The 26,796-nt window shown below is 43.7% G+C and overlaps 1 protein-coding gene across 15 annotated transcripts in view; it reads left to right on the forward strand.

Annotated features, from left to right (window-relative positions):
- NFIA (nuclear factor I A) overlaps window positions 1-26,796 on the forward strand; it is a 249,013-nt gene that overhangs the window by 139,835 nt on the left and 82,382 nt on the right. For all 15 annotated transcript variants that reach the window (XM_051625243.1, XM_051625249.1, XM_051625237.1 and 12 more), the window contains one exon: window positions 19,853-19,927. In XM_051625243.1, coding sequence (XP_051481203.1) covers window positions 19,853-19,927 — 75 coding nt within the window. The remainder of the gene's footprint in view (window positions 1-19,852; window positions 19,928-26,796) is intronic.

A 26,796-nucleotide genomic window follows, 5' to 3' on the forward strand; every position in this document is an offset into this window, starting at 1 on the left:
GCTCCTCTCTTGTTTACAGAGCAAGATTGAGGAGTTATCACAGCCTGAGGGACTAATCTAAAATTAACTTTGCTTCAGAAAAAAGCTTTAAAAAAAAAAAAAAAAAAGAAAAAAAAGAAAAAAAAGAGCCCTTAGCTTTTTCAATAAGGAATCTCATAGCTGGGACTGAAGTCAAAGCTCCTGACGATGTCAGCTTGTTTGCACCTTTGGAACTTGCCAGGACCAAATTCTGAACGGATTTGCACCCGTACGCATCACGTTGTCTGCCGGGAACAGCAATGGGGAACTTTGTCCAGGCTGAACAGGGGAGCCCTGGTCCCTTCTGCCTTCCTCTGGGTTGAGCAGAATCTGCTATTGACTCTAACCCTGATGAAGGTCTGATGAGGTCCAACCTGTGTTTCATCAACCTCTGAGAGGGAGTGCATGTAGGCAGTTCTGAGAGCCAGCATTTCCCAAGGAAACAAAAGCAGAAATGTCTGGTTATAAGTATAACTTAGATGTGATTTAGTCATGCTTTTTTTTTCTTATTTTGTTACAGATAGATTCCAACAAGAACTAGAAAGACAGTGTTTTAATCATAACAGTCCAGAACTGAAACTTTTCAGCATCCAGCTGTATTCCCCTGCCAGTTTCATGACTGTCATGAAGTGTCTGAATAATTAGGAAAGAAAACACCATTTTCCCCTATATTTTCATTGAGATTAGCACTCTAAGTCAAATGATTTTGTGGTCCAGATTGTGAGGCACAGTTACACCATTTCCATTTAGTAGGTCCTCTGCTAGGCTCAGGGTTTCACCTGCTTAGCAGTAGCTGGCACTCTCTTGAGGGGACCCTGTGATGGCAACAGTGAAGGGTGTTGACTGTCAGTCGGGTGAGATATGTGCTCGTCAGTCAGGGTCAGTTCTGCAGCCTCTGCCAGGGCTGAGTGGAGTGACCTGTGGGGCTTGAGACTTGAGGATTGACAGAGGACTTCAGTTTTCATTGCTGCTAACCATTAACCTTCACAAGCAAAGCATTCCCACAAAAAATTCATCCAAGGCAAGTATGACGGGAAATATTCAAAGCATGAAATGAATGCTTATAGCATGACAAAGCAATGCTTGAAAGACATGAAATGTTCATTACACTTGGAGTGGCTGAATGCTGCAAAGGAAAGGAGAAATAAAAGTGTGGCTAGAGTATATATTTTTATTTCTCCATGTGGGTGTACAGGAAAAAGGCAGTGAACCTTTCCAGTGGATAAGGTGCATAAATACAGCTGCGATTATTCTAAGTCATTTCAAAATACGTTTCTATTCTGTTGCTCTGTTCCATTCCCTTCTGTGTATATTTATCCACAAGATAACAGCAAGGGCCATCTAGAGGGCAGCTTGGAAACGGGCTGGCCAGGAGCCCCCTCCTAGGAAGCTCCCGTGCCCCGACCAGGCGAGTTTCCCTCCGGTCCTTCTGGAGTCCTGGGACAGGCAGCTGGAGCTCTGAGCAATCTCCACTTTTCTCTACAACAGTTTATTATTTTTTTTTTCACATGTTTTCTTGAGAGACTTGCTGTTTAATTAACAGCTGAGAGTTGGGTTGCATCAGAGTAATTGCTACTGCCTGAGCGGACCACAGGCTGAAGGATGCTTTGGAATACCATGCTTGCCCACCAAGAAGCTGGGCACTTTGGGAAAGAAAATTATTTGTGGTATGGGTATCGTTTTAATTTTCTGTCCAGCAGAGAGTTTATTAGTGGGAAGATAACGTGATGCCAAAGCCTAACTTGCAAACCAAACCCCCAAACCTATCTATTTGCCTTTCGGTGTAAGAATTTCCTAATGCCTGTAATGTAAGACAAAGGGAAAATTTTACTTGCAGGAAAATTGCCTTCCACAATAACCAAGAAAAACAACACAGAACGCCCACACCAGAGCAGCATGATCCAAAATGTGAACTTTTTACGCCTCCCCAACCTTCTAGGTTAGGCTTCCAACCAAGTGATCTTTTATTATCAACATGATATACCCTTGACATAATTGGGCGCAGTAAAGCTTCTTCTGCTGAACTCGTGATTTCATTTACTAGATCTGATGAAAGTTCTGTGAACCACAGTAAAATGTGATAATTAGTAGTTTAATTCTTTTAGGGTGTGCGTATTAATTGAAAAGGCTTGAACTATAAATACAGGGACTGTGGATAAAAGCACACTCTGAAATCAGTCTCTTATCCGAAGCATTCATTACTTCGCATCTGTCTAGGTAGTGTCTCCTGCTGAAGTGAGTGGGAGCCCTGCACTCCGAGGTCCCTGCACCAAAATCCAGCCTGACTCTCTGCAGGGATCAGGAGCACTCTCCTGCCAAAGTTTTGCCCTCTGTGGTCAAACCACTGGAAGTTCAAAATGTGTGCTGGGAGCTGAGCTCTGTGGATGAGCTGGAGGAGTGCTGGCTCTCACTGGGTGAGCTGCAGAGAGAGGAGGGGTGAAGGCAGCATTTGCTGGCTGGCAGCAGAATCCTCCTCTCCTGCTCGAGGTGGAGGTGGTGCTCAGGGACATGGTTTAGTGGTGAGCTTGCGGTGTTAGGTCTAAGGCTGGACTGGATGATCTTGGAGGTCTCTTCCAGCCAAAGACATTTCTGTGATTCTGTGATTCTGAGGTGGTGGGTGGCAGACTGCCTATCTCTGGCAAACCATCTTTCTGCTGCGCAGCAAGTCCACCCAGAGCATCAGAGGTCCCCCACGATTCAAGTCCCAGCCAACCTGGCACTTTATGACAAACCATATTTTTCCTCCTACTTATGCACTTGTCCTTCACCCTATTTGGGACCATCAGCACCCAAACCTCTGCTGCCTCAAGCAGAGCTTGGTCCATTTGGCCATGAATGTCAGAGCATAGCACGGGGCCACCACCAAGAGCTGTGATAAGGGATCGTGCTTTCTTGCTCGTTCTCCTCTGTTCTTTTGTTCCGACTTCCTGGCCAACACAGGAGGTATTCTGTTGACTCTAGGCCTTTCCAAATACACATACATGCTATGAAAATGTATGTTGTTATTTCACACCTTCCTCTGGTTTCAGTTTGTGGTGCAATGCCTGATGAATCATACCTGGTTTTACAGGTACAAGGTGATTTTCACTGGATTCCAACCTTCATACGTATTTTGGGTTTGTACACTCAGGAAAAAATCTAAATATCTGCGATTGCTGCAGATTCATGGGTTAATCAGGTGCTTTCCAAGTAGCCTTAATTTTGTAAATCTGAAGCTGTGTAGACAAACAAAGAGCTGCACACGAACAGCAATGCACAGCTCCTGAAAGCTGTGTGCTGGACTGCTGCTGTTGTCAAGGGAGGGCACTTTGGTGAGACCAGGCTTCCAGAAAAAGCCTCATCACTTCTATAGCTAATCAGATACCATTTTTTAATTGCAGATACTACTGTGTAATTGCAAAAGTTGAAAGGTAGGAAATGGAAAGAAAGTTTAGTGGGACTGTCACAGAGCTGAGAGAATAAAATCCCCTCCAAAGTCTGGCCATAGTGTGAATGAAATGGAAAAGTACCAGATCCGTTTCTTGGAAAGTGAGAAGGAGACTTTTATTTGCAATAGTTCACAAATATTTTCCCAGGAGCGACGTAGCGAGTGTGGCAAAAGGGGGGCAGGAGGCAGGTGAGGCGAGCAAGCCACCCTTGTAAACATACTCCTTTAACTCTGCTATTGTTATCTTGCACACAAAGGGCGCCGCAAGTTGTTTACAGCAGTTCATGTTGTTCATTTCTGCTCCTTTTTCTCCCGTCAGTGCCCTATCTTCAGTTAATACAACTTTTTTTTTTTTTTTCTTTTTTTTTTTTCTGGGTTGTAATAGTGTCCGGGTAGTTTCTGGTGCTGGGGTGGTAGAAAGGTGCCAGTTGATTAAATGTGCCTTTTACGGTGTGCATTTCATGTCTGCTGTCTTAACAATTTTTTGTTAACCACTGCTGCAGCTGAAGAAAATGCTGAAATTTGACAGTTGGGAGTTAGTGCTGAGTATGTGCTGTAAACTATATCATCCCTCTGCCTTCTCCCTTTCTCCCCCTCCTGCTGAAATAAAATGATTTATAAAATGCCTTCACATTCTTGAGTGAGTTCACACTATCACCTCCAGGCACTGCACTGAGGAGTCTTAGGAGTGGATGGGAAACACAGATCTGATAGCTGGTAGTTTTCTCTGAAAGGGAAAAAAAAAAAAAGAAAGAAAAAAAAAAAGGCTGATTAAAATTAAAGGAGAAAAGTTTCCTGCTGTGCCCCAGAGTAAATCTGTAGTCAGTGAAGGACTTTCTAGTAAACAAGAGATGTACGTGGTTATAGTGGGGTTTTATTATTACACACTGCCATTGTTTTCCATTTTCGTAAGATTCAATTAATGCAATCATTTAGAGTGTCTCTAATCATTACCTCCCACCCTTGCTCACTGGTACTTGAAGCAAGGGGATCTGCTGCAAGCCACACTGGGATGAGAAGCCAGCACCAGGCTCCTCTCCCTGACAAAAGGAGGCACAGGGAAAAGACAGGGCTGCTACAGGGGATCCAAATATCTTCCCTTTCTCTCTCTGGCCTTTGCGGAAGTCATGGCCAGGTCCCCAGCCCCTGGGTGTGCCAGCCCGTGGGCTCAGTGCCGTGTCCCCCCTGCCCAGCCTGCTGTGGCTGGGTGGCAGAGGGAGCTTTGGTGGTGCAGTGTCTCAGGAGGTGAGCCAGGGCACGCTCCAGCAGGTTCCTACCAGCTCTTAGCCAGGGACAAGGGTGTCTTTCATCTGTCAGACCACAGTGGGCCAAAGCCTTTGCTGGCATTTCTTCTCCCTGTATCATAAGGAAGGAATACTTCTTATATAGCTGATAGCACTCATTCACAGAGAATTTAGACCTCTGTCCCTGTTTTTTTTTCTCCTTCTGTTCTTTGCTCTTAAAATCGTATCTGTAACAGAAGGCTCTTTGACAGCTGCATCCCCATCTGAAAACCTGCTGATGTTTGGGGGGTGTCCCCACCTGACCAGCTTTGCAGTGCAGACCACCTGTGATTTTCCCACATGTTATACCTGAAAGTCCTTAAAAATCAGGGAATTCGCTTTCAGGAAATTTCCAAGAGCAGAATGCAGAGCTGGCCATGTCCCCCCTGCAGTACAGAGGGGAGCCAATTTTATTGTACAGCAGAGCATGCCACAGCCTGAGCTGCAGGAGGAAGGGAAGAGGTGAGAAGCAGGAGAGGTTGGACAGCAGCTTGGTGGACTGAGGGAGCTGTGGGTTTTGAGGCAGGAGGGGAACCCCATGGATTTTTGTGAGGGAAGGCTTAGGGCAGTGGTGTGGTAGTGGGCAACAGCTCAATTTAAAGCAATAATATAAGGGGCTGGAAAGAATATGACAACTTGAGCAAACAGCTGAGGAATGAGGCAGCCCAGAACTAGTGAATCCAGATTTCTGTCTGTCACAGCCATGAAGGATGTATTTGCAGTAGGACAGGGAGGTGTCCACTGTTAGAAGGAGGGAGAAGTAAAGATCATCCCGTGCACAATATAAATGTAAGTTGTTATTACTACTATTGCTATGTCAGCCATAAACTGTTCCCACGAGAACAGAGATGCAACATCATTGAAGAAGAATGTCTTACTGTGAAATGGGCAGCAGAAACACTGTGGCATTATCTGCCGGGTAATGAATTTACCTTGGTGACAGATCATTATTCCCTCCTGCAAATGAACCAGATGAAGGACAGGAACACAAGGATAACTCAGCAATACTTGTATTTTACAGTCTTCTGAATTTCAAAAAAACCCAAACAAATAAACAACTCAAACAAACCAATAACAAACAAAACAACAAGTAGCCAGATATAAGTGAAAGGTTAGAGGAGTATGTCAGTGATATTGCCTGTAGCAAGAGACAGGGAAGAAAGGAGATTTTCTGTCAGGTCTCTGCTGACATGACTTCTAAGGCTTGGATTTCATCCCACCCAACATTAGGCATTAAAATGAGGCACAAGCTATGAACCTAAAATCCTCACTCTCCTCTATAATCAGTGAAGATACTAGGCCTTCTGGGAGTTCATCTCTCTCTCTGTTGAACCCCAGGGAGGTTTAAAACTGAGATGTTTCAGCTTAATGCTTAATTGCTCTGGACCTGAGATTGTGCTGCTCAAGGAAGTCACCCACCCCTCTCCTGCTCATCCTGAAAAGCCAGAGTAGACAAAGAGAGAGTTTGCTGGAAAGGTAGATCGAGCAGGACACGTTGACTTGATTGAATTATTTCTTTGGGGTAGAAGAGCGGAAGCTGTATCAACTGCCCACGTGTACATTCTTCCCTTTCTGTTTTTGACTTGAATTCTGCAGAATGGGAGTTTCTTAGATAAATTATCATTTTAGAGAGGTGTTTATGTGCTCTGAGGAAGAATGTATCTAGGGATGGGCATACTGGCAGCAAGAACTTCCTCCTTAGCTCTTCCAGTGAAGTTTTATTCTGAGCTGCCCAAATGAAGCCATTATTCAAAAGTTAAAATGTTATGTTCTGTTTCTTGTTTTCATTCTTTTATGCATCTGGGGACTAAACTGCTATGAAAAAGAGCCCATTCTCACAGGATGTCTTGCCTAATTTTGCAGACAAGAGAGGTTCAGCTATTCCAATTATGATGAGATAAGAATCTGAAATGTTGGAATCACATCCATCCTGAGTTGAACTCTGAGTCTTCCAAAATCCATCCATCATTATTTTTTTCCTTAATTTCTGTATTTCAGTAATGCAGGCAGAGAAGGAACAGAGAAGAAATGGATGTTTATGCATTATAAACCATAATGGATGGGTTTCCTTTTTACCTGAGTTGCTTTAGTTTAATGTAAAATTCTCTGTGAGTGGAATTCCTTTTCCATTTTCATTCTTTCTGCCTGCTCCACCGCTGCTCATCAGCAAGATGTCTGCTTTTCATGTCATGTCAGTCACGGTGCAAAGTTTACATGCAGATTTGTGTTAGAACAAGCCTGGTGGCTGACACAGGGCAGATGAGCCAGGCTGCTGTGCATGGTCCAAATTTGAAGTCCTAGTCCCTGTGTTGTCTTCAGATTGTCCCAAATACATATGGATAGAGCATTGGACATAGGAACTCCACCCCGCTGCCACATTCCTGCATCCTGGTGTATCCCACCTTGCTACGTAAGACTGACTGATGGGGAGGAGAGTAGGAGGGTATAGAGAGACAAGCCTTCTGCTGTGGGAAGAGGACAGCACAAGCTCAGCTGACCAGCCTACCCTCTACAACAAATTCATCCCAGGTTCTCTATACTAGGAGTGTGTCTAAGTTGCTGGAGGCAGCCTTCTGGGGTGAGACGTCCTACCCCTGTCATCTCAATTCCTTGAGACAACTCCCCTTCAGCCACCATATCTGCCACACATGGGATGAGCACATGAGTTTAGATAAGCACTAAGAAGGTCCCTTTCTGCCCCTTCTGTTTACTTTGTTAATCTTGAATCCCTCCCAATTAGTGAACTTGGAGGCTCTCTTTGGGCTACAGTCTGAGCAGATTACACAGAGAAAATAAATCCAGTCTGTGTTCTGGCCTGACCTTGGCCTGAACCTGAGAAAGTGAATGCCCCTGTCACACCAACATGTGTCTGTAGAAGTACAATAAACACAAACGGGGGTCACTGGCCCTCTCTGTTGTACAGGCCCAGGCCAGGAGTCTAGAGTTTTGGGCTGTCCGCCCAAGTACTTGTTAATAAATGTCCATTCTCTGTCTGTAAAGGAATGTAGACAGGGCATCCTGCCCTACAAAACACAAACTTAGAATAAAACAGAGTCTCAGTCACAACGTAGAGCTCTGCTGCTGGTCTCCACATCCAGCAGTCTCTTCCCACTGGACTTAGGCTGCTGGTTTGGGACTTGGCTGGGGGAATTGTCCACGAATACACTGTGAGTTCTCCACCACCATCTCTAAACATAGTTGCCGGCCTAACCCCAAGTGCAACAGTCCTTGGAAGGTCACTCAATAAGTCTGTGGGGCTTCCTCATCAATACTTGGAGGAGGCAGAGACCCAGCACAGCCTGAGCAGAGCCTGGGTCATCCAGAAGAGGGGTTGTGTTGTTTCTAAGGGACATTATGAGGGGTGACATGTTCCTTGTGGACACGCATTGATTGGTGCCTTTGCTAGTCATTCCATGTTTTTGTTCTTCTCCGGAGATGTCCTGCATAACTCAGATGAAGTTGGTGCAGACCTTGGTGGCCACCCAGTGATTCCATGCTTGGTGAAAGCACTTTGCTGTTCACAAGCTGGCAATGAGGACAACTCCTCTAAGTTCCCAGCCCTCAGTCTGTAGGGCCTCTATGGAGAGGGTGACACTGCACTGGACGTCACTCTGCTCTCTGGACAGGAGTTGCAAGCCCATGCATGTTAGGCATGTTTCTCTGCAGTGCCCTAATCTGCAGCCATAATCACCAGGTTTTGTTCAAGCTTGTGTGCTTCCAGACCCATCCCTTTCTGTCTTTGCCACCAGTATATCAGAGCTTTATTCCAGAGACTTATGTTGGTACTCTGCTCTCTAAGGTGAGACAGCCCGGGTGCTGCTGGAGAAAAGCTTGTGAAGTTCCCCCGATCTTCCACGCAGGGATCTCTCAGGATGGCTCCAACTGACCTTCCTGAGCCTGGTAATATGGGCAGTCAAGAACAGACTGTATGTGTGTTGTCATGCCATGACTAGTGGCAAGTCTCTTTCCTCCCCAGCCACAAGGATAACTAACATGGAAACCTAGTGCAAGGACTTGGGTCTGGAAGTTATTGAAGTTAGGAGGTTATTGTTCTCTACAGAGACTAGAGGATTAATAACCTTCTGGAGAGAAAACTCCAACTGATGCAATGGAAAGGACACTAGGTAAATAGAGTAACATGATTTGCACAGGGTTTATTATAAATTAAAGTTTGCTCACTGGTGGTATCAGTGGAGGAGGTGTAAGAAGCAACAGAGAGTAAAGGCCATGGGGGAGAGTGGCTGATCCTTGTGACTTCGCTTCCATGCCCAGCATCCTGATTTTCACGTCACATTTTATACTATCTAATCCTGAGCATGTATTTCTACAGCTTCCACTATCATGGTGTCCAGCCACAGACTTTTTAAAGTGCTTTGGTGTGAAGAGAGAGGGGGTGCCAGGAAGGGAGGATGAGAGGAAACAGCTGCTGAAGCTGCTGGGTTTTGTGTCCATATCACCCAGCAAAGTGGGGCAGGAAAGCTGCCCAGCCTCACCTGTCCCTGGCCCCACCAGCTCCTCTGGATGCTGGGCTTTTCTAGAGAATTCTGCCATATGCTCTGAATACCTGGATTGTTCTAGGACTATAAACTAATGTGTAAATTAAGGAAAAAAACTTCTCTCTTTTTATAGCCCCCTAGTTCTCGGTCCACAGGGCTTCAGACTCCCTGGGTTCAGCTCCAAGCGTGTCTGCAGAATAACCCTGGAGGGTGCACTCAGCTGCTGCCAGCCAAGGGAGGCTTTTGCAGATCCTAAAATAACTACAGCATAGCTGAGTCTAGTTGTATCATTTCTTGGCAATATTCTAATTAAAACTAGATATTTACACACAACACTTACTTAAACTTAAAGACTTCTTAAAAAGAACCCGCACATTTATAATAACTGTATATCATGGCTTTATTGAGGACCATGTTTTTCATGCAGATTGAATTCTTGAGTGCTGTTACCAACATAAATGAGCACACAGCTTTATGTTCAGGACTGAATACTTCCAGAGCATCTGAATCATCCTGGTATTTCATTTCACCATTTAAAATTATTTTTTAAATACTGCTTTTATTTTTTTTTTAACTTGCTGTATTGTGGCAATTAGAAATCATTCTGTGTTTACTAGGAACAGAGAGTCCAGCAGAGCTGAGTGTTTAATGTGACGAATGGTTTTAGGAGCTCAAAGGAAAGTCAGATGCACGTCGACACTTATCAAAGCTGTTCTGCTGCTCAGAATGACTGTTCGTGATACTCGTTTCATGATAAACTTCCTCAGAACATGATGTTACTGGAAAAAAAGTGATCCGCTCTGAGAAATACGCAGGTGACACAGTTGAGTCAGCAGCTTGCAACAGTGACACAGGCTTACGTTTATGAAAATCCCCACTGAACTTTTGTCTTGGGTGTGCGTGTATCATAGCCTTAAAATCTGTCGCCGCAGAAGCTTCCCGCTTCTTGTGTTCACTTGGTAGCTGTTTAGACTAACAAAAATCTTCCCACCAGCCTGAGGAAGAGGTGGATTCCTGGGCTTAGAAGTCTAAATAGTCACAAAACTTTCCTCTTTCGTAAGTAATTCCCCGTATAAATGTTAGTATCTCCAGTGACCACTGATACCTCTGGGGAAACAATAAATGTGGAAAAATAACCAACCACTGTGGCAACCAGAAAATCCTCCCTCCCATATGAGAGGGTTTAATTACTGAAGTTGCAGGCATTTCCCCGTGCACAAGCATCTCAGCATTCATAGGTGGAAAGTACCTCATGCTGTGCTTGAAATATCAACTGGATTTAAAAGAAGGCTTTGTGCTTCACCACGGACCTTTCTTAGCCTCCTGCAGATGGTCCCTATTGCTGAAAAGAAACATGACTTGTGAGACGGGGAGACCTCCGCGCCGTTTTTCCATGCTGCTCTAATCCTGCTTTACACCCATCAAGGACTTCAGTCCTTAAGCCCTTACCCTCTTTCTCCCAAATATTAAAATTATTTTCCTGAGTGTCATACGGTATTAAAGCAGAATGAAAATGGGTTTAACAATTGCTGGCATGGGCCTCCTGTACAGCATGTGTGTCACAAATCATGTCACTTTTCAGCAATAGGGCTGCTGCCAGCGGGAGGCTCAGAAATGCTCATGTTAATCAAAAATTTTAATTTCAAATCAAATTGACAGTTTACACATGGTGAGAAATGCTTCTCACCATGTGATATTTCAGTATGCTACACTGGGCAAAATGGGTGCACTTTCCTGTTAAGAATTTTGACTGCAGTATCTGCAAATTTATGGGTTTCAGTGTATTGGGTATGGTGAGTAGTTGATCTAAGGGAGCCCCTTGGAGAATAGGAGACAGAAGGGTTTTCATGCAGCCTGGCACTGGTGAGCTGCTGTTGGCACATGCTGCTGGAGAGATGACAGGTATTCAATAAACATCACTATGGTTAAGAGGAAGATTTAAAGGAGGGAGGGGCTGCAGTGCTATAACCAGGATTTGAAACAAATGTGCTTATTTCAGTCCGTGATTAGTCTGAATACCTAAGTATTCCACACCGGTTTTTAAAAAAACCTTGCATTTATTTTCACACTGATGTTCTTCACACAGTATCAACAATAATATTTATGGCATTAATACTGTAGCTAAATTCTAATTTGAAGTAGTGTAAACCCAAGTAAACTCTGCGGGGACCGAGGCGCGCTCTGTCGGTGTGAAGGCCAGAATGTGGCTCCATGTGGTGCTTGCAGCATGCAGCCCCAGCATCGGCCCCTACAAGCCCTTACCTCTGCCAGCAGCTTCTTACAAGTCAGTGGACAAAATTCAGGAGGCAAAATTTTAGATAATGCTTGATGAGGAGTAAGAGGAGCTAGGACAGCTGATGGATCATGTGCGATTGGCCCCAGACAAACCAGTTCTGGAAACCAGTGTCTTGTAGCTGTACCAGAAATATGATGCTGACATCAAAAAATGACCAGCCGAGAAGAAATTATCCTTACACTGCGCTCCTTAGGAGGCTTTTCAGTTCTTGAGGGGTCCTGAGGTTCATGCAGTGCCTGGCTGATGACTTTGGAGCTTTCATTTTACAAGGGTCTTGCAGGGGGAAAGGAACAGTAACAGCAGTACCCACCTTCTCATATGTCCCCCTCCAGTGCCCATATTCATCATTCTTCTGCATGGGTGGGTGGGTGCCCGTCTGTCAGCCCGGGGAGCACCCTGCAGCAGCACATGCCAGCAGCATCCCTGGGGAGCTCAGGGAACCTGGGTGGTTTCTCTGGGCTCATTTGGACATTGAGTCATGCTTCAAACTGCGATGCAGAACTTGGAGATCACAGCTGTCGTTGCTCTTGTAACCAGGGTTGATAGGAAAATATTAAGATAAATAACTCCTTCAGATCATTATTTTCAGCGAGGCAGGCTTTTCTTTTTATTACTCTTTTTTATTGTTGAATACCATAAATATTCCAAAATTATTAGCCCAGGGTAGGTTTCATCTCGTTTACGTTGAAAGGCTTTTGAGGAGTGCATTATTTTATAAGTTTCCAAATTAGTATGACCGTTTAGAATTATTTTTCTTCTTCTCCTTTTTTTTTTAATATTTGCTTTTTGGATGGGGGACCTGAAACAGAAATATGCTAATCTAAGGCATCTGTTGTTTTTCAAGCTATAGGCCACTATTGGTATTAATGCAGTTAGTTTATTTATCTAATTTGGTGTAGGGTAGAGAGGGAGATTCTTACTTTTTATCATTATATCAGAAAACAGTGTTTAACTGATTTCTCACCCATCTGAGTGCCAAAAAGTACCCTACAACGTTAGGAGTGATCAGAAATGAAAAACCACACCAGATATCTTAGATCTTGGAAAGGTTTCCATTGCACAAGGTCCTTAATGTGAACTTGAAGGGCCTTCAGTGTTTCAAGAAGACTTTTGTCTTCAAGAGAAAGGAACTATCCTTGTGCCCTACACTTGGACAAAACCTGACATGATTGATTCCGATGTATTATTGGTTCATTAACGGTAATAAGTTGCCATTAATTCCACTATCTGCACTTAAATACAAAATGAGCTGAATTTTCTAAGAGATGAAGCTGCTGTGGATCGGTGGCAGGATCAGGCTGTTGGTGACACAGCCAGCCTGATGCCACATTTGCTCTGGTCCGCATTTACTAATTTGCAACCCAGGCTCTGGAGCCCAATATGACCCATATTGAAATCATAATTAGGCATTGTTAGTATTAGAGATTCTAAAATGCTGTGAGTATGAAAGGCGATGTGCCCTGAGATGTTAGATGCGCATTTCTGTTCTGATTCACATCTGGAGAATGCCCGTTCTGATGGGTTGGGTGGATTCCCTGGTGAAGGTGTGAGTCCATGGCCACCAAGAGTATACAAACTGTGTGGGCACAGAGCTAAACTTGAGTGCTGGTTTCAGAAGTGTCCACAGGAAAACTAGCAGTGCTTCACGGTTGTACTGTCTGCTGGCTACAGACTTTTCAGCTAAAACCCAAAAAGGCAAATCATTTACCAATGGTTTTTGCATATTGTGAAGGGTTAACAAAACTTCCATTATCACACTCTATTAAGCCAGGACCAGGAAACAATTTCTAATCAACACTCAGATCTGGGCAGGGATTGTGCAGTCTTTTGTAGGAGGCCTCAGATCTGTGTTCTCTATTCTCACATGCTCACTTCCAGCTGTTGTCATTGAAATCCCACATAATCTCCCCGGGTCAAAGGGCAGTCATCCATGACTGCCGCTGTTAGGAGGTTATGCTGATTTCTGTTGTCAAATATTGGCCCTTTTCTCTTTCAATCACTCCCATTCTACTTTTTTTAACAAGAAAGATCCAGCCTAGAATTGTATTACATGACTTTAAAGTCTTAAAAATGTTCCTCTATTGTACTAACACGACATGCCCTGGATGGTCTAATCCATCCTGCTATGGGCCACAAAGAAAGTTCTGGTGCTTCTGAAAACCTCAGCCAAAGGCAGGTAGACAAGCCAGAGAATATAATGGTGTCTGTGACATGTGGCCCAGCAGTTATTTCATAAGAAAATGTGTAGTTTGTCCAATATGAGCTATTGCTGCGGCATTAAAATTAAATTGGAAATAACAACTCAGAATAGAAATGGGAGCATTTGTCAGGGAACAAGAGAGGTTTCTGTATCACCTTTATTGTGTAATATCTTGCTTAACTCATCTATAAAAAGTCCATGAATTAAAAGTGCTGTATAATTTACCGTTAAAGGTTTATGACTTAAAAACTTGAGGAATGCATTTTGTACAAAGCCATTAAAATGAGGCTGTTGTGCAGCTCTGGAGATGGGTATTTGGGATCTGTTGGTAAATGCAGATTTTGTTACAGTTTGTGCAATATTCAGGCCTGTGTTCAGCTCCCTTGTGCTCTCTTCCATCTGAAGAGGAACAACGTTCACTTGGACAGAGCATTGCAGCAGGAATAGATGGTCTCTTCCATCTCCACATTTTTTTTTAGATGCCAAATTAGTGGATGCAGTTTGGCCCCATGGATCTAGCTTTCCATTTCCAGCAAATATCTCTTGGTAAAGTTCACTGCTGTTGCCCTGGGCAGGGTGAGCAGGTGGAAGTGCTCAGGCAGGTGCTGGTCTCACCCATGCTTGCCCGGATGTGCACGTCCTCCCTCTGCGAGGACATGGCACGAGACCACCAGGCTGGACTGCCTGCAGGAGCTTGGGCACAGGGGCTTCTGGAGGGGATGTGATGGGGTTGCCATGGCTGGGTCAGACCAGGCTTAATAAACTCAGGCAGAGTGTAAATATTATTAAGGTCTTGACTGAAGCAGACATATTCTGTCCTTTCCTTTCTCCTGGAGAGCACAGGTTAAGTGTAACTCCATCCCTCCCAGCCTCCTCAGCCAGTGCAGCCCTGGAAGAGCTAACCTTTTGGGAGTCCTCGGGGTGATCTGGGTTCCCTCTGATAACCCCTCCTCTCTCAAGGCCTGCATGTGCTGTGTGATACAGACATTAATTTTCTAATCAATATTATTGCTCCATATTGTTTGTGAAACGTGGGATTATCTAGATAGAGGATAAAACCAAAAGGAATTTAGTTGCACTTTGAGCAGAGAGGGCTTTTCTTTTAATCAGGCATTTGGTTAAGGTAATAGGCTTGAGACCCTAATTGATTATTACTACTTTAAGGTTTTAAGATGGCTATGTATAGTGAGATGCTGAACATGAAAGAAAAAAAAAAAAAAAAAAAGCTTTAGAAATGGTCTCAGTGCTAGTTTGGGGACTTGTATAATTTCAAAACACTGAAAAGGAGTCAAAGTCCCCCAAAAAGCTGTTCACTAAAGCTTAATACATTGTCACTCAGACTGCAGTGGAGGAGAAATCACTGGACTTAGACTTTTTCATCTTCAGAGGAGTAAGTTTTTTCACATTTTTATTTGAGCTTGGATTTCGGGATACCAGCTGTAGCTGTGTTTAGAAAATACCTTCTATATTTATGGTGCAATCTAACTATTTTATACTAAGAATAGTACTGTTGGATTACACAAGGAAGCCTGCTAATTAAATAACAATAACACCTTGAGCACCTTGAAAACATCTTCTGATATTCAATTAAGGAACAATAACCCAATGAACTTTAACCTGTAGACCATATTCAGACTTTCTACATAAAAGTAATTGCATCAGTCATGATTTTCTCAAGCTACAACACAAGCTTTTGATTGGTAGCTCAACGTCTGAGACTCCTTTTACAGCATTAATTGGGAAACCAGACAATACTGTCCCTGTAAACTAGATTTTGGGACGAAGGTTAGTTGCCTTTGTACACGTTTACTCATTGAAATAGGAATGTTTGCTTAATAATTCAAAACAAACAGCATTAGACAACAAGTCCTAATCCTGATTTCTCCTCTGCCAGTGTAAATTAGGAGAAAATTAGGTGAAACTCTATTTGATCAGTATAGAAAGACTTGTTTAAAACTTCTTTGAGATCAGAATTAGGCTCCAGCAATTTAAGCCTTTTCTTCTGGCTTCTTTACTGAGATCCAAAAGAAGAATATGTAAATTGCATTATGAATTTTTTCCCCAATTAAAGCAGTCCTCAATATGTGGAAAGATGTTTTTCATGCAGTACTTGTAATGACAGTGCTGCATCCCAGCACCAAAGTTGTGATTGGCTAATGACATAGTATTGATTAGTTAGTATCCTGATCTGCTTTATTCAATTTGGCCTTATTAGCCTGGGTTTTTTTCCCCCTTGGGGGAAAATTGATCATCCTCGTGAGCCAAAGTGAGGTCTTGTGTGACGAGCTAACTCCTAGCTAGACCTACACTTGGGTTGAAGGCAAAGATTCAACAGTACATTTAAATACCTGCTTAACTTTGTCAGCCCATCTTTATTTGGCAGAGCAAATAAGCATGTGCTTTAGTCAAGCATGTGATTAGAAGTAAGCACGTGCTCTAACTGCTATGCTGAGTCAGGGCCTGCCTTGGCTATGCAGGTGTCTTAATTTATATCCAGAGTGAATGAGCTCAGTTAGGTTTTTTAAAAGTGAGTAAAAATTCCATCATACTCATTTTGAACACCTGCTTTACTACCAAAACGTGACAATCACACAAAGCTGCAGAGACAACCTGATCTTACGCAGCCATTTCCAGGTCCTATCTTTGGGATATTTAGCAAAGGTCTCACAGTGTCACCTTTTCCACTGAAGTGCCATATGAAGAGTAAATCTTGCAAGCTTTTGAGATGTTTAATCATCTTTTCAGTGGAAGAGCTCATTAATGGTAACATCTGCAAAGGTAATTGCTTGAATTTACCTTTTTTTTTTAAATTATTCATAGGTAAATGCAACAGCCAAATTGATACATTTTTGCATTTTGACCCCTGTTAGGAGGTGCAAAATATTTACTTCACAGATTGGGTCAATGCTGCTATTTCCCAGTGATTTTTCTTTCACACATCTAGCTGTTTTGTCCTGTTTTTCTCATTTCCTTGTTGCACTGCTTTCTCAGCTCAGCAGAAGCTACAGTCTTAGGCCTGGATTTTGCAACCTGAGCTGTCCAGGCAAAGCTTTAAACCTTCATGGGGTTCTGCTGAACTGTGAATCCACAGAGCAACTGTGCGTCGAAACGAGTTCAAGATACAACTCGAAGCCAAGGGCACTGCTTTTATGGGCATCAAGATATTATTAATGATTGCCGAGACGAGCCCCCTGATTTCCTAATGTTTATAAGTAAATAACAAATTGGAGAATTGTGAAATTCACCTTTCATTTGTGAAATGTTTATTTTCAGTATTGAAGGATGAAAATCTAATCACTCTCATTGCGTCCTGTTGTTTAATCATTACTATTACATGCAGACACATAAGAAATGCTCCTACAGAAGTGGACATTTCGGGTACACCCAGCAAAATAACACTATAGCAATAATGAAGTTAGCAGGCCCAAGATTAGTTAACAACTTGTCTCGTGCCCTGTGGGACCCTGAGAACTAGAATGTATTTAAAACCACTTGATGGCATTTTAATTTCTGGTTTTGCCTGTGTTTGTTAGGTTAAGGTAATGTTAGCCGTGCTACAACTGTGGTTTTATTGCATGATTGCAAAGGGCTCTAGACTTTCCCTTAAAAAATCAGCCAAATATCCTACCATAGCTGTGATTTGGTTTTTACTTCCATATTTAAATTTCACCTTCACTCTTAGTGCCATAGGAACCTGGCTGAGAAAGGCAGGTGTAGGTGGACACCAGAGCAGGGCCAGTATGGTGCAGTGTGAAAAAAACCACACGTGACAGATGTTTGTAGCATTGCTGAATGCACTTCTGGAAGTTGGTCAGATAGTGCCATGATGAGCACAGTATGAGAAGTTACATAGCATGGACTGGCTTCCCTGCAAAGGGCTCTGCGGAGCAGTAAGGATCCTGGCCGCGATCCAGCAAGGCACTTAAGCATATGCTTAATTTTAGGCACATGAGTGGTTTCAGTGAAGACCTAGGAGAATTATTTTTAATTCACAGATCATTTAATTCAATAGGCAGGTCTGCTGCAGCATATGAAAAGTAGATCTTCATATTAAAAATACTTGGGAAATTGTCAACGAACAAACGTTGTGTATGGCCAGCAACCATCTCTAAAGAGCAAAATCATGTAGTCATCACCTTTGTTATGGTAAAATATAAAGGACATCAGGCAAAAGCATTTACAATTATCTGAGAGCCATTTCCAAGTTGAAAATAAGGAAAAATAAAAGCTTGTAAGAACATTTTTTTCATTTGAAGTAGATAAAATTTATTCTCTTGGTGTAAATAAAAACCTTGTTTGCAGATTGAGGAATTTGTTTCTGTTGAATTTCAGCATCCATTTCAATATTTTATAGTACATTTATCTACAGCTGGAGCATGACAGATTTGTGTATATTTATATGTTTGTGTACATAATACATATGTATACACACATACACAAGGATGCCCAAAGATATACATATACACAGTTTGAAAAATCATTATTGCTGAAGTATAAAAACATGCCTGATGCAGAAACTTGTCTCAAGTCTGGTAGCTTAGTGACTGCATTCATCTGGCACTGTAGGATCCTCGCAGAAACAGGGACATTCTCCCATGCAGAAGCAGAATTCCCTAAGATTTTGGCTGGGGATGAATGCTGACCTCCCTCCAGATCTCTCCAAAACCTTTTCCTGGCATGCCACCCTCTGTAGTCCTGCACATTTATTTTACTTCCCATTCTGCAGGTAGGAAGGGCAGTGGGGTGTGTTGGGATTTTTAAACAAGCCCAAAGGAAAGCCAGGAGAGCAAATCAGGACATGCTGTAGTGGGCATGGTGTTTTTTTCTGGGTTGGTAGTTGGACTGGGTGATCTTAGAGGTCCTTCCCAACTGTGACGATTCTGTGCTTCTGTGGAATGTGCAGTTTGCACTAGTCCTACTGCTCTGATCACTGGAAGTCAAGGCACGTGGGTATTGCTGGGATGAGCTCAGGGTACAGGAAAATATCCTGACCATGGGGACATCGTACCAAATCTGGCAAACAATTAACAACAGAGCAGATGGTGCCCCTGCAAAACATTCAATAATATATGTGTGCGTGCACTGGAATCAGTGACTCTAAGTAGGACAACCTAAAAAGGTATGCCACTTATCCTGTGGACAAGCAGGACTTTACAGTTCTTTTAATAATCTCTTTATCCTGAGATTTCTCCTTCGACCCTGATTTCAGAAGCAGGAGGTCAGTCTGGCTGACTAACTGCAGACCTTTAATTGCAGGCCAGATCTGGCCCTTGGTGGACTGCTGTGTCCCCCTCTGCACATTTCCACTGGGTTGGAGCCTGAAAGCTGCTCCTTTTGTAATTGATCATACCCGTGAAAATTAAATGAATGTTTGGTGGTAGGCATGTTTTCAGAGAAGAAGGAAAATACTGTTATGTAAAGTGTAATAACATTTTGATACCGAGCGTAGAGACATTCCTTGCATGAGGGAGGCAAGTGTGGAAGTGTACACTCTGGTTCCTAAAGACAGTCCAGAGTTCAAAGTTAATACTTTTCTTATGCAGAGATTTATTTTTCTTCTTAAAAACTAGTTTTAACTGTTGGATTTTTTTTTCTGTGGTGAAGGCATTAGTTTAATTTCTTTTAACTGGCCTCTATTTTAAGATTTCCCTAGTGTAACCTGAGAAAAATGAAGACTACATCTTTAAATCTTGTTTTGTTTGAATGAATGGATAGATAATCCTGATCAGATGTTTCTTTAGAGAATAATGTTTAAAACGATTATGGAACTTAGCTGTCCTGTCTGTTTCCTAGGTACAGTATTTTCATTTCAATTGTGAAGTCATTAGGGGTCATCCAAGGTAACCGTTTATTAAAATAGTCCTCTTTTGTTTCAGATTTCCTGTTGAGATGCTTTAACATGTAAAAATCTCCCTGCTGATGTGTCATGCTAGCTTTCCTAACCTCTAGATAGAAACCACAAAGCAGCCTACATAGCTGTATGACTAGTTACCCACCTACATAAACAATAATTACTGCTAAGTGGGAAATTAGATGTCACATTTTAAGTCTAAATGAAAGTAAAGTATTTGAGAATACTGTCATTAAATGCTTAAAGCTAATCGTGGTTCTCTGACTCTGTTTGTTTTGTAGGACATTTGGGCTTCCAGGACAGTTTTGTCACATCAGGTGTTTTCAGTGTGACTGAGCTAGTAAGAGTCTCACAAAGTAAGTATCATTTTGTGGCCGATTTATGTGGTTTCTGCAATCCCAGTTTTTTTTCTTTGATCCTTATCGTGCCCATTCCCAAATTCAGAAACAGTGTCTTAAAAAACTCAGAGTTTCTTCTCCCTGCTTCTCACTAGTGGACAGTGTCTATGTGGCACATCTTTTAATGTGGGAAAATAAAATAGCACATTTTTTAAAGTATATTTTTAAATCTACATTCTGCAAACTTGCATGTGCAAGTTGGTAAGTTCATCTGGTACCCAGCTGAAAATGGGCAGACTCTGTGTCAGAAGACAGATAAATGCCTACAGAGATCAGCTTACCTGGTGGATCCCTTGCAGGATCCAAGGACTATTTTTTATCCAGACTTCTAGAAATGTGCACATAAGCCTGGAAATTTCCTTCTGCTGCTTTTGCACGTTGTGTTCATCCATGCTGTGAGTGCTTATATTTGTACACCTCTAAATTGATAAACTTGTTAATAATGCCAACAACTGCACCAGCTTCAGCTCTGAGCTAAGCTGTGCAGAGGGGTACATCTTGACTTCACCAGACCTGCACTTTCCATTAACTATATGGAATTCTGTCTTCTAGAAGGATTTGCGTTTTGACCTTTAAAGAATGCTAATGCCCCCAGCATGAATGACACGTTGCAGCATGATCATTACTGGCTTGTCAATACCCACTAACAACAGTGAATTAAGAGTACCTGTCACCACCCTGTTCATTGATCAAAGTTGCATTGATTGTATTTTGTCATGACGTAAGCCAGATAGTCCAAGGAGAGCATATGGACAGTCTCTTCCACAGAGACTTCTGGTCAGCCAGGGCTGTAGGTACTAATCCTGTGGAGATCTCTGCCACGAGTGTAGAGCTGTGCAATAACATCACTTTGTCACCAGTGACCACTGTTCCAGGTGAACCACTCAACTACTTGCCTCTTTGAAACCTTTGTTGGTAACCAATCTCTTTAGCACAGCCAGTGATTACATTGGTTCTCCTAGACAGCAGGAACATTTGTTTATGTATTGGCTCTGAGCATGTAGTTTAAGTCCTTTTGGGGCTGGAATCTGACTGGCACAAACCTAGCAGAGAATCTGTGGTTTTGAGTAAGAACACAGATTTTCTGTAAGGATTTTTCTGGTTTATTTCCTCTTTTGGAAAGCCTTGCTCTAGCTAGTAAATTGGCTTCATACTGAAAAACAGGATGCTACAAGAAAAGCATGAAGAGTAGAAGATACATGATTATCAGAGAACAGAGAGAAAAAAAGTTTGAGGCAGACATTTCTCCTGAGTTTTCTTCCCTGAGAACTGGAGGGAATTTTGTGAGAAGGACAAAGTTAAGAGAACTCAGAAGTCAAGAGGAGCTGCCAAGTGCTCAGCACATTTGCATATCAGTTCCCCCACTGAAGGACTTAAATAGGGACTTTGACATCTAACTCCCTGCACTGTGTACATGAACTTGCTGGTACCTGCAGCCGTGGTGGTCAAAACCAAGTTATCACCAGTCTTTGAACATCTCCGTGTTATATCACTTTATTTCAGTGTGACAGTGTAAGGCTTTTGAAGGCCAGAGGATTCACCCTCCCCCTCAGCAAGGCATCCCACTTCACCACAATCTTATCTTCACTGTAGGAGCCCTACACAGCAGAACTGCCTCTGGACTCTGTCAGTCATGCTTCATGTGTGCGCAGGACAGGGCTGCTAAAAAAGTGCCCACGCTCAGGACCTGAGCCTTCACAGCCAGCCCGACTCCCAGCTTCCCTGGGAGTTTGGCACTGACCTCATGAGCATCATGTTTCATGCCTTTTAATCTTCCATTATATTTTATTGTAACTAAACTAAAACATCATTTTAGTTTGCATCCTATAAAAAATCTTAGCATTCAGCACGTTTTCCAAACTATGAACTGTGTCTGAGATGTTCCTTCTGCTGCTGTGTGAAGTACTTTAGGGCACCTCCGGGCAGGAAGAGCAGGACAGGCATGAACTTTATCAGAAATTCAGGAAGGAGGTGTTGGGAGGCAAAATAAAAAGACTCATCTTTTTTCTGTTCCAGACATGGGGGTTTGCACTCTTTTTCATGGGCTCTTTAATAATCCTGGGAGGTCAAGACCTCAGTTTTATATCCTGTCTACAAGCCAGCACCTCTACCAAAAATAGTGTCCCCAAAGCATATCGGGATATCACTTCAGAACTGACTCAGAGGGAAGAGTGCCAGCAACTGATTTAGCTACACTGCTTTTGATAGCACCCTGGATTTTCCTTGGAGATGCCCCAGACATGTACTGACCAGCCATAACCTTGTTTATTTTGTGAGGTCTGAGAAGCCCACAGCCTGACATACCGTGGCTACCCAGCAGGATATGTTTAGTGTAGAGTCTAGCAACAAATTCCCAGCTAAGCCAGTATGAATTGGCATGCTCATATTCAAGGAATTGTTTAACATAACAGAGCAACAAAGTAATTGCTGTGTATTTGCCTAAATTGGCAGGCAAGATCTTTTAAAGTGCTTTTCAGTATTGCCCTTGCTGGTTTTCTGTGTATTCCTATGTCTTGATTGGAGATCAGTCCATGGGTTGCCTTCATTCTGGGGAGCTCACCTTGTGAACACCCATCATCTAGGCTCACCAGCAGAGATTAACAGTCTGCAGCCTGAGTAATCAAAATGTCCTCAGTCCATTCTCTTGTCTTTACTTTCTAACAAGTAATTTCTCCTTCAGAAGCCACCATGGCTAAGGGAGGAACAAGCCTTCTTGTCCATAGTGGGCCCTCAAGTTTAGTCACTGCTGTCTTCCTGAGTGTGCTCTGTCTTTGCTTTACAAAGAGGTCATCTTTGTGTATGCCTATTGTAATTTGTCATTCCATGCTTGCTATTGATAATACGAGGATAGAATAAGTAATTTCCCACAGTTTTAACTGGCCTGTGGTTTGCTGCTTTTATCTAAAATTACTCATACGAAATATTGTTGGTAGCAATTATGTGCAAGGTTTATTTAGTAAAGTTCCCAGAGGTCCGCATGACAAGGAGCCTCAAGTAATAGGCAGTTGTCTCCATCATGCAAATTTGGGGAATGAATTAATCAAGCGAAAGGTCAGCTATTGCCATTATCTGTCTTGCCTATCCACGCTGATGATCGCAGTTTCTGTGAGCTATCAAACAAGTCTAGACAGTTTTGGTAACAGAAACTTGCTTTCTTCAGTCCCGTAGATGCAGATTTTCTTTCAAAACAGTACCCAGCTGCTGAATCTTGCAGAGCCTAGTAAAACAGAGAAATTAGATCATAAATGTTTATCTGAAAAACAAGTACTGCTCTCTCCACCCCATCTGATGTGGATGTGGCAGACCATGCTCTCAGTTCTACAATATTAGCTAGCAAGGGCTGTGAGCTGCTTTCTTAAGTGTTGTCTGCCACCCCAGATACTGGGGAGACCCGTTCAGATAACAAAGACTTCATTCTTCCATCTCAAGAGAGGTTTGGGCTGACAGCAGAAGGCTCAGAAGCAGAAGCATTGGAGATGTACACATCTTCTGGACTGACAGCCAGCTCTTGGCCAAGCAAAACCTTCTCCCTCTCTACCCTTGTTAGGAAAATATATCACTCACTGTAGGCAGCTATCTGCAGGGCACTGGAGGATACCTACTGCAGAAGGTGGTGGTGGAGAGGTGGCTGTGGTGCCAAGCCACTGCCAAGTGCACAGTCCTGCTGGCTTGGCAGAGGCTGGGAGGCCATGGCAGGCTGGAGCAGGGAGAGAGGCACCGGGAATGCTGTTCCCCTCTTGGCTTTGAATCCACACCATGTGCTCTTGTGCAGAGAGCTGCTGGGAAGATCTCCTCCCTTGGAGGTCCTTCAAGCAGCCAGATAAACTGCACTGCCCAGGATGTGAAGAAAGATTTAGGATTTATGAACATTCACTAGAGCCAAATCAAACATATTTGTTTTGTGCTGTGTTATTTGTCAAAATGACATCATTCTTCATGCTGATAAACAAGGGAATTCTGACTGCGCCCTGGACTGAAAATGCCACACTTTGAGTTCTAAGACATTAGCTGTGAGCAGGAAGGAGATGCATGGAGCAAGTGGGGTGACTTTTAATCCTTCTAATGAGCCAGGGAACCCACAAGCACGCATGTAGTTGCTTACCACTCCTGTACAAACACAGGCACAGTCCAGCTAATTATCCCCAAGGCAGCCGCACTAATTCCACAGGTAAGAGGTGCTTTTGTGGCCAAGGCATTTTGAAAAGCTCAGGATCTTGCAACATGGAGGCTGCTGGATGGGGCGGGTGCCAGGCTTAGTTAGCAGCGGCGGACGCAGGGGCTGAAGCTGTTGAGTGCTAGAAATGAAAGTAATTGTCACTGCTCCAGGCACGGAGCATGAGTGCCACGGAGGAAGCACAGCTTCCTCATGCCTTGACAGCCAGTGGCCAGGTACAGCCAAGAACAAACTGCAGGGAGAGTCCTGCCAGCCCCAGCACCCACTGGATGCCTGTGGGAAGGTGTGAGGTGCCCTGGCTCCTCTGGTGGGTCTGGGACAGGGCTGGGAGTATGGTGCTGCCTTCCTGTAGCCCAGCAAGGGAGAAGAAACTCTCCTCCACCCAGAGCATGTGTGTGAGAGCTGGGGTGTAATAAAGCAGCTCTCTGTAAACAGCAGCCTGTATGTTTTCTGCTATACTAAGCATTACAGTAGTGAAGGTAGTTAAAGTCAGCAGCATGAAAATTAACATTTAAAAAGATACTTGGTGTTCCTTAGCAAAGCACTGCTATCCAAAACACACTGTTTGGGCTTGGGTATGAGTGGAAGAAAAAAAAAAAGATTATAATAAAAAATAGACTGCAGGCATAGAGTGAACAGTTGCCGTGACCTTGCCTTTTGTATGCCATTACACAATTCAATGGCAGTCCACTCAAACCTTGCTCTCGATCAATATCCTATTAAAGCAGCACAAAAAGTCTCTATAAACTTAGTGGTTAGCTATGTTTATAAATGGAACTCAGCATAATTAGATGGTCAATAGCAGGCTGTACTTGTAATTTTAAAATGAACATCACACATTTCATATCTGTTGTATTTGGCAAATCCTCTTTGAATCCAATGATACAGTGTGTAGGAAACAAAGGCTGTGCAAAAAAAAAATAAAAAAACCCCACAGCCCAGCTCCCCTTTCCTCTCGGCAGCAGCAGCACAGTGTGTTTCCCTTTGTTTATGGAGTCACAACACAGGAAAAAGTTTATTAGTCAAATGTCATGTTTCACCCGTTTAACCTTAAACGCATTATCACTTCGCTGCAGTGTTACACATGTAATGATCTTAGTCACATCCCAGTCCCTTTGTACAAATAAATACATAAAGATGGAAAAAAGAGAAACTAAATATTAACATGAACAGAAGAGAGAGCTGTATTCCAAGGAAGACAAATGCCAGCCTGGCTGGTTTTATATGGTGGGTTTCCTCTGCTATAATTCAATAAATTTTTCAAAAGAAATATTCCAATTGGGTTAAGTCAGAGGGCTTTTTGTTAATTTCTCTGTGATTTTTCTGGACACTTGTGGCAAGGACCTGAGCTAACAAGCTGGCAGCAGCAGCGCCCTGGTGCTCAGGCAGAGGCGCCCGCCTCCCTCCTCCTCCTCCTGGGCAAACTAGCTCCTTCTGCCCCTTGGGGCGAGGGAAACGTGTCCCACGCGCACAGGGTTGTTTTTTTTAGTGTGATGCCAGCAGCTGAGAGCAGGGCAGAGCTGCCTGGGAAGCCCGGGCACGCTGTGCGGGTGAGGGAAAGGGGTCCCTTGTCCTCACGCCAGGCCGGAGCCCTGGCTCGGATGACACCTCGATGCCGGCACAGCACGTAGGTGGAGACTATTGTTTTGACTCGCAACTGCAATTTCTGACATCCTTTCCTGTTTGGGAGATGTTCCTGAGCTATCAGAAGGTCACTTTGCTGCAGAGCGTTTCTTCAGGGAGGGAAATGGCCTGTTTTCCACGTCGGGGGCCTGGAGTTTCTGCAGGCTGCCCAGAGCTGGCTGAGCTGGCGTGGAGCTTCCCGGGAACGCTGTGCCTTCGTGAGGGGCCAGGGCTGTTCCTGGGTTGTAGGGAGGTTTTATGGTGGAGCTGTCAGATGCTAGAGTGATAAAGTTTCGTTTAGACAGAGTTTTACCACAGCTTGCAGCACTTCGATCCCTTTGCTCCATCTGTGGAGCTGCAGCCTTTGCAGGCAATGCTGCAGATAATGCAAGCATTCCCCTCGGCTTTTTGAGGCCCGTGCAAGGTGGACAGGCCACAAAGGCAGTGTGGAAAGCCATATGGAGCAGGCTCGGATGCCTCCTGGCACGAGGGTGGCTAGAGGAGGCAGATGCCAGGCAGCAGCTCCCTGCAACCACATTCCAGCCGGGCAGAGGAAGCCACCTTCCCGCCAAGCAGCTGAGAAACATTAACCTCTTCCTGACAGGCCCTACAGCCGGCTTGTTGCTGTGTTTCGTGATGGTAAGTGGGGCAACTGCTAGCAAAGGTACAAACACCCTTTGTGGAAAGACAGGCAGGCAGGGAAGGGAGTTCAGGACAGCTCATCCCTGTGGAACGTCTCCCACAGCACTTGAGGGCCACAGCCTTGGGCTGGCTGTGGCAGGATGGTGGCTCCCGCGTGAGGGCTGCCAAGGGGTTTCAGGTGCTTGCACCACAGGAACCTCTGCTGCTTAGATCTGCTGGTGTGTATCTGAGGTGGGTTTTGGTTTTTAACCCTCAGGTTGCAAATGGGCTCCGAAGTGTGACAAGGTGGTTTGGCCTGTGACAAACAAATAATCCCTCACGTTTCCTACCCGGGTGAAAATTGCTGTGTGATTAGTCCTTTCTGCTTTGTGCTGAGTTTGCACAGCAT

This window comes from Apus apus, chromosome 7 (assembly GCF_020740795.1).
Source record: "Apus apus isolate bApuApu2 chromosome 7, bApuApu2.pri.cur, whole genome shotgun sequence".
NCBI lineage: Eukaryota > Metazoa > Chordata > Aves > Apodiformes > Apodidae > Apus > Apus apus.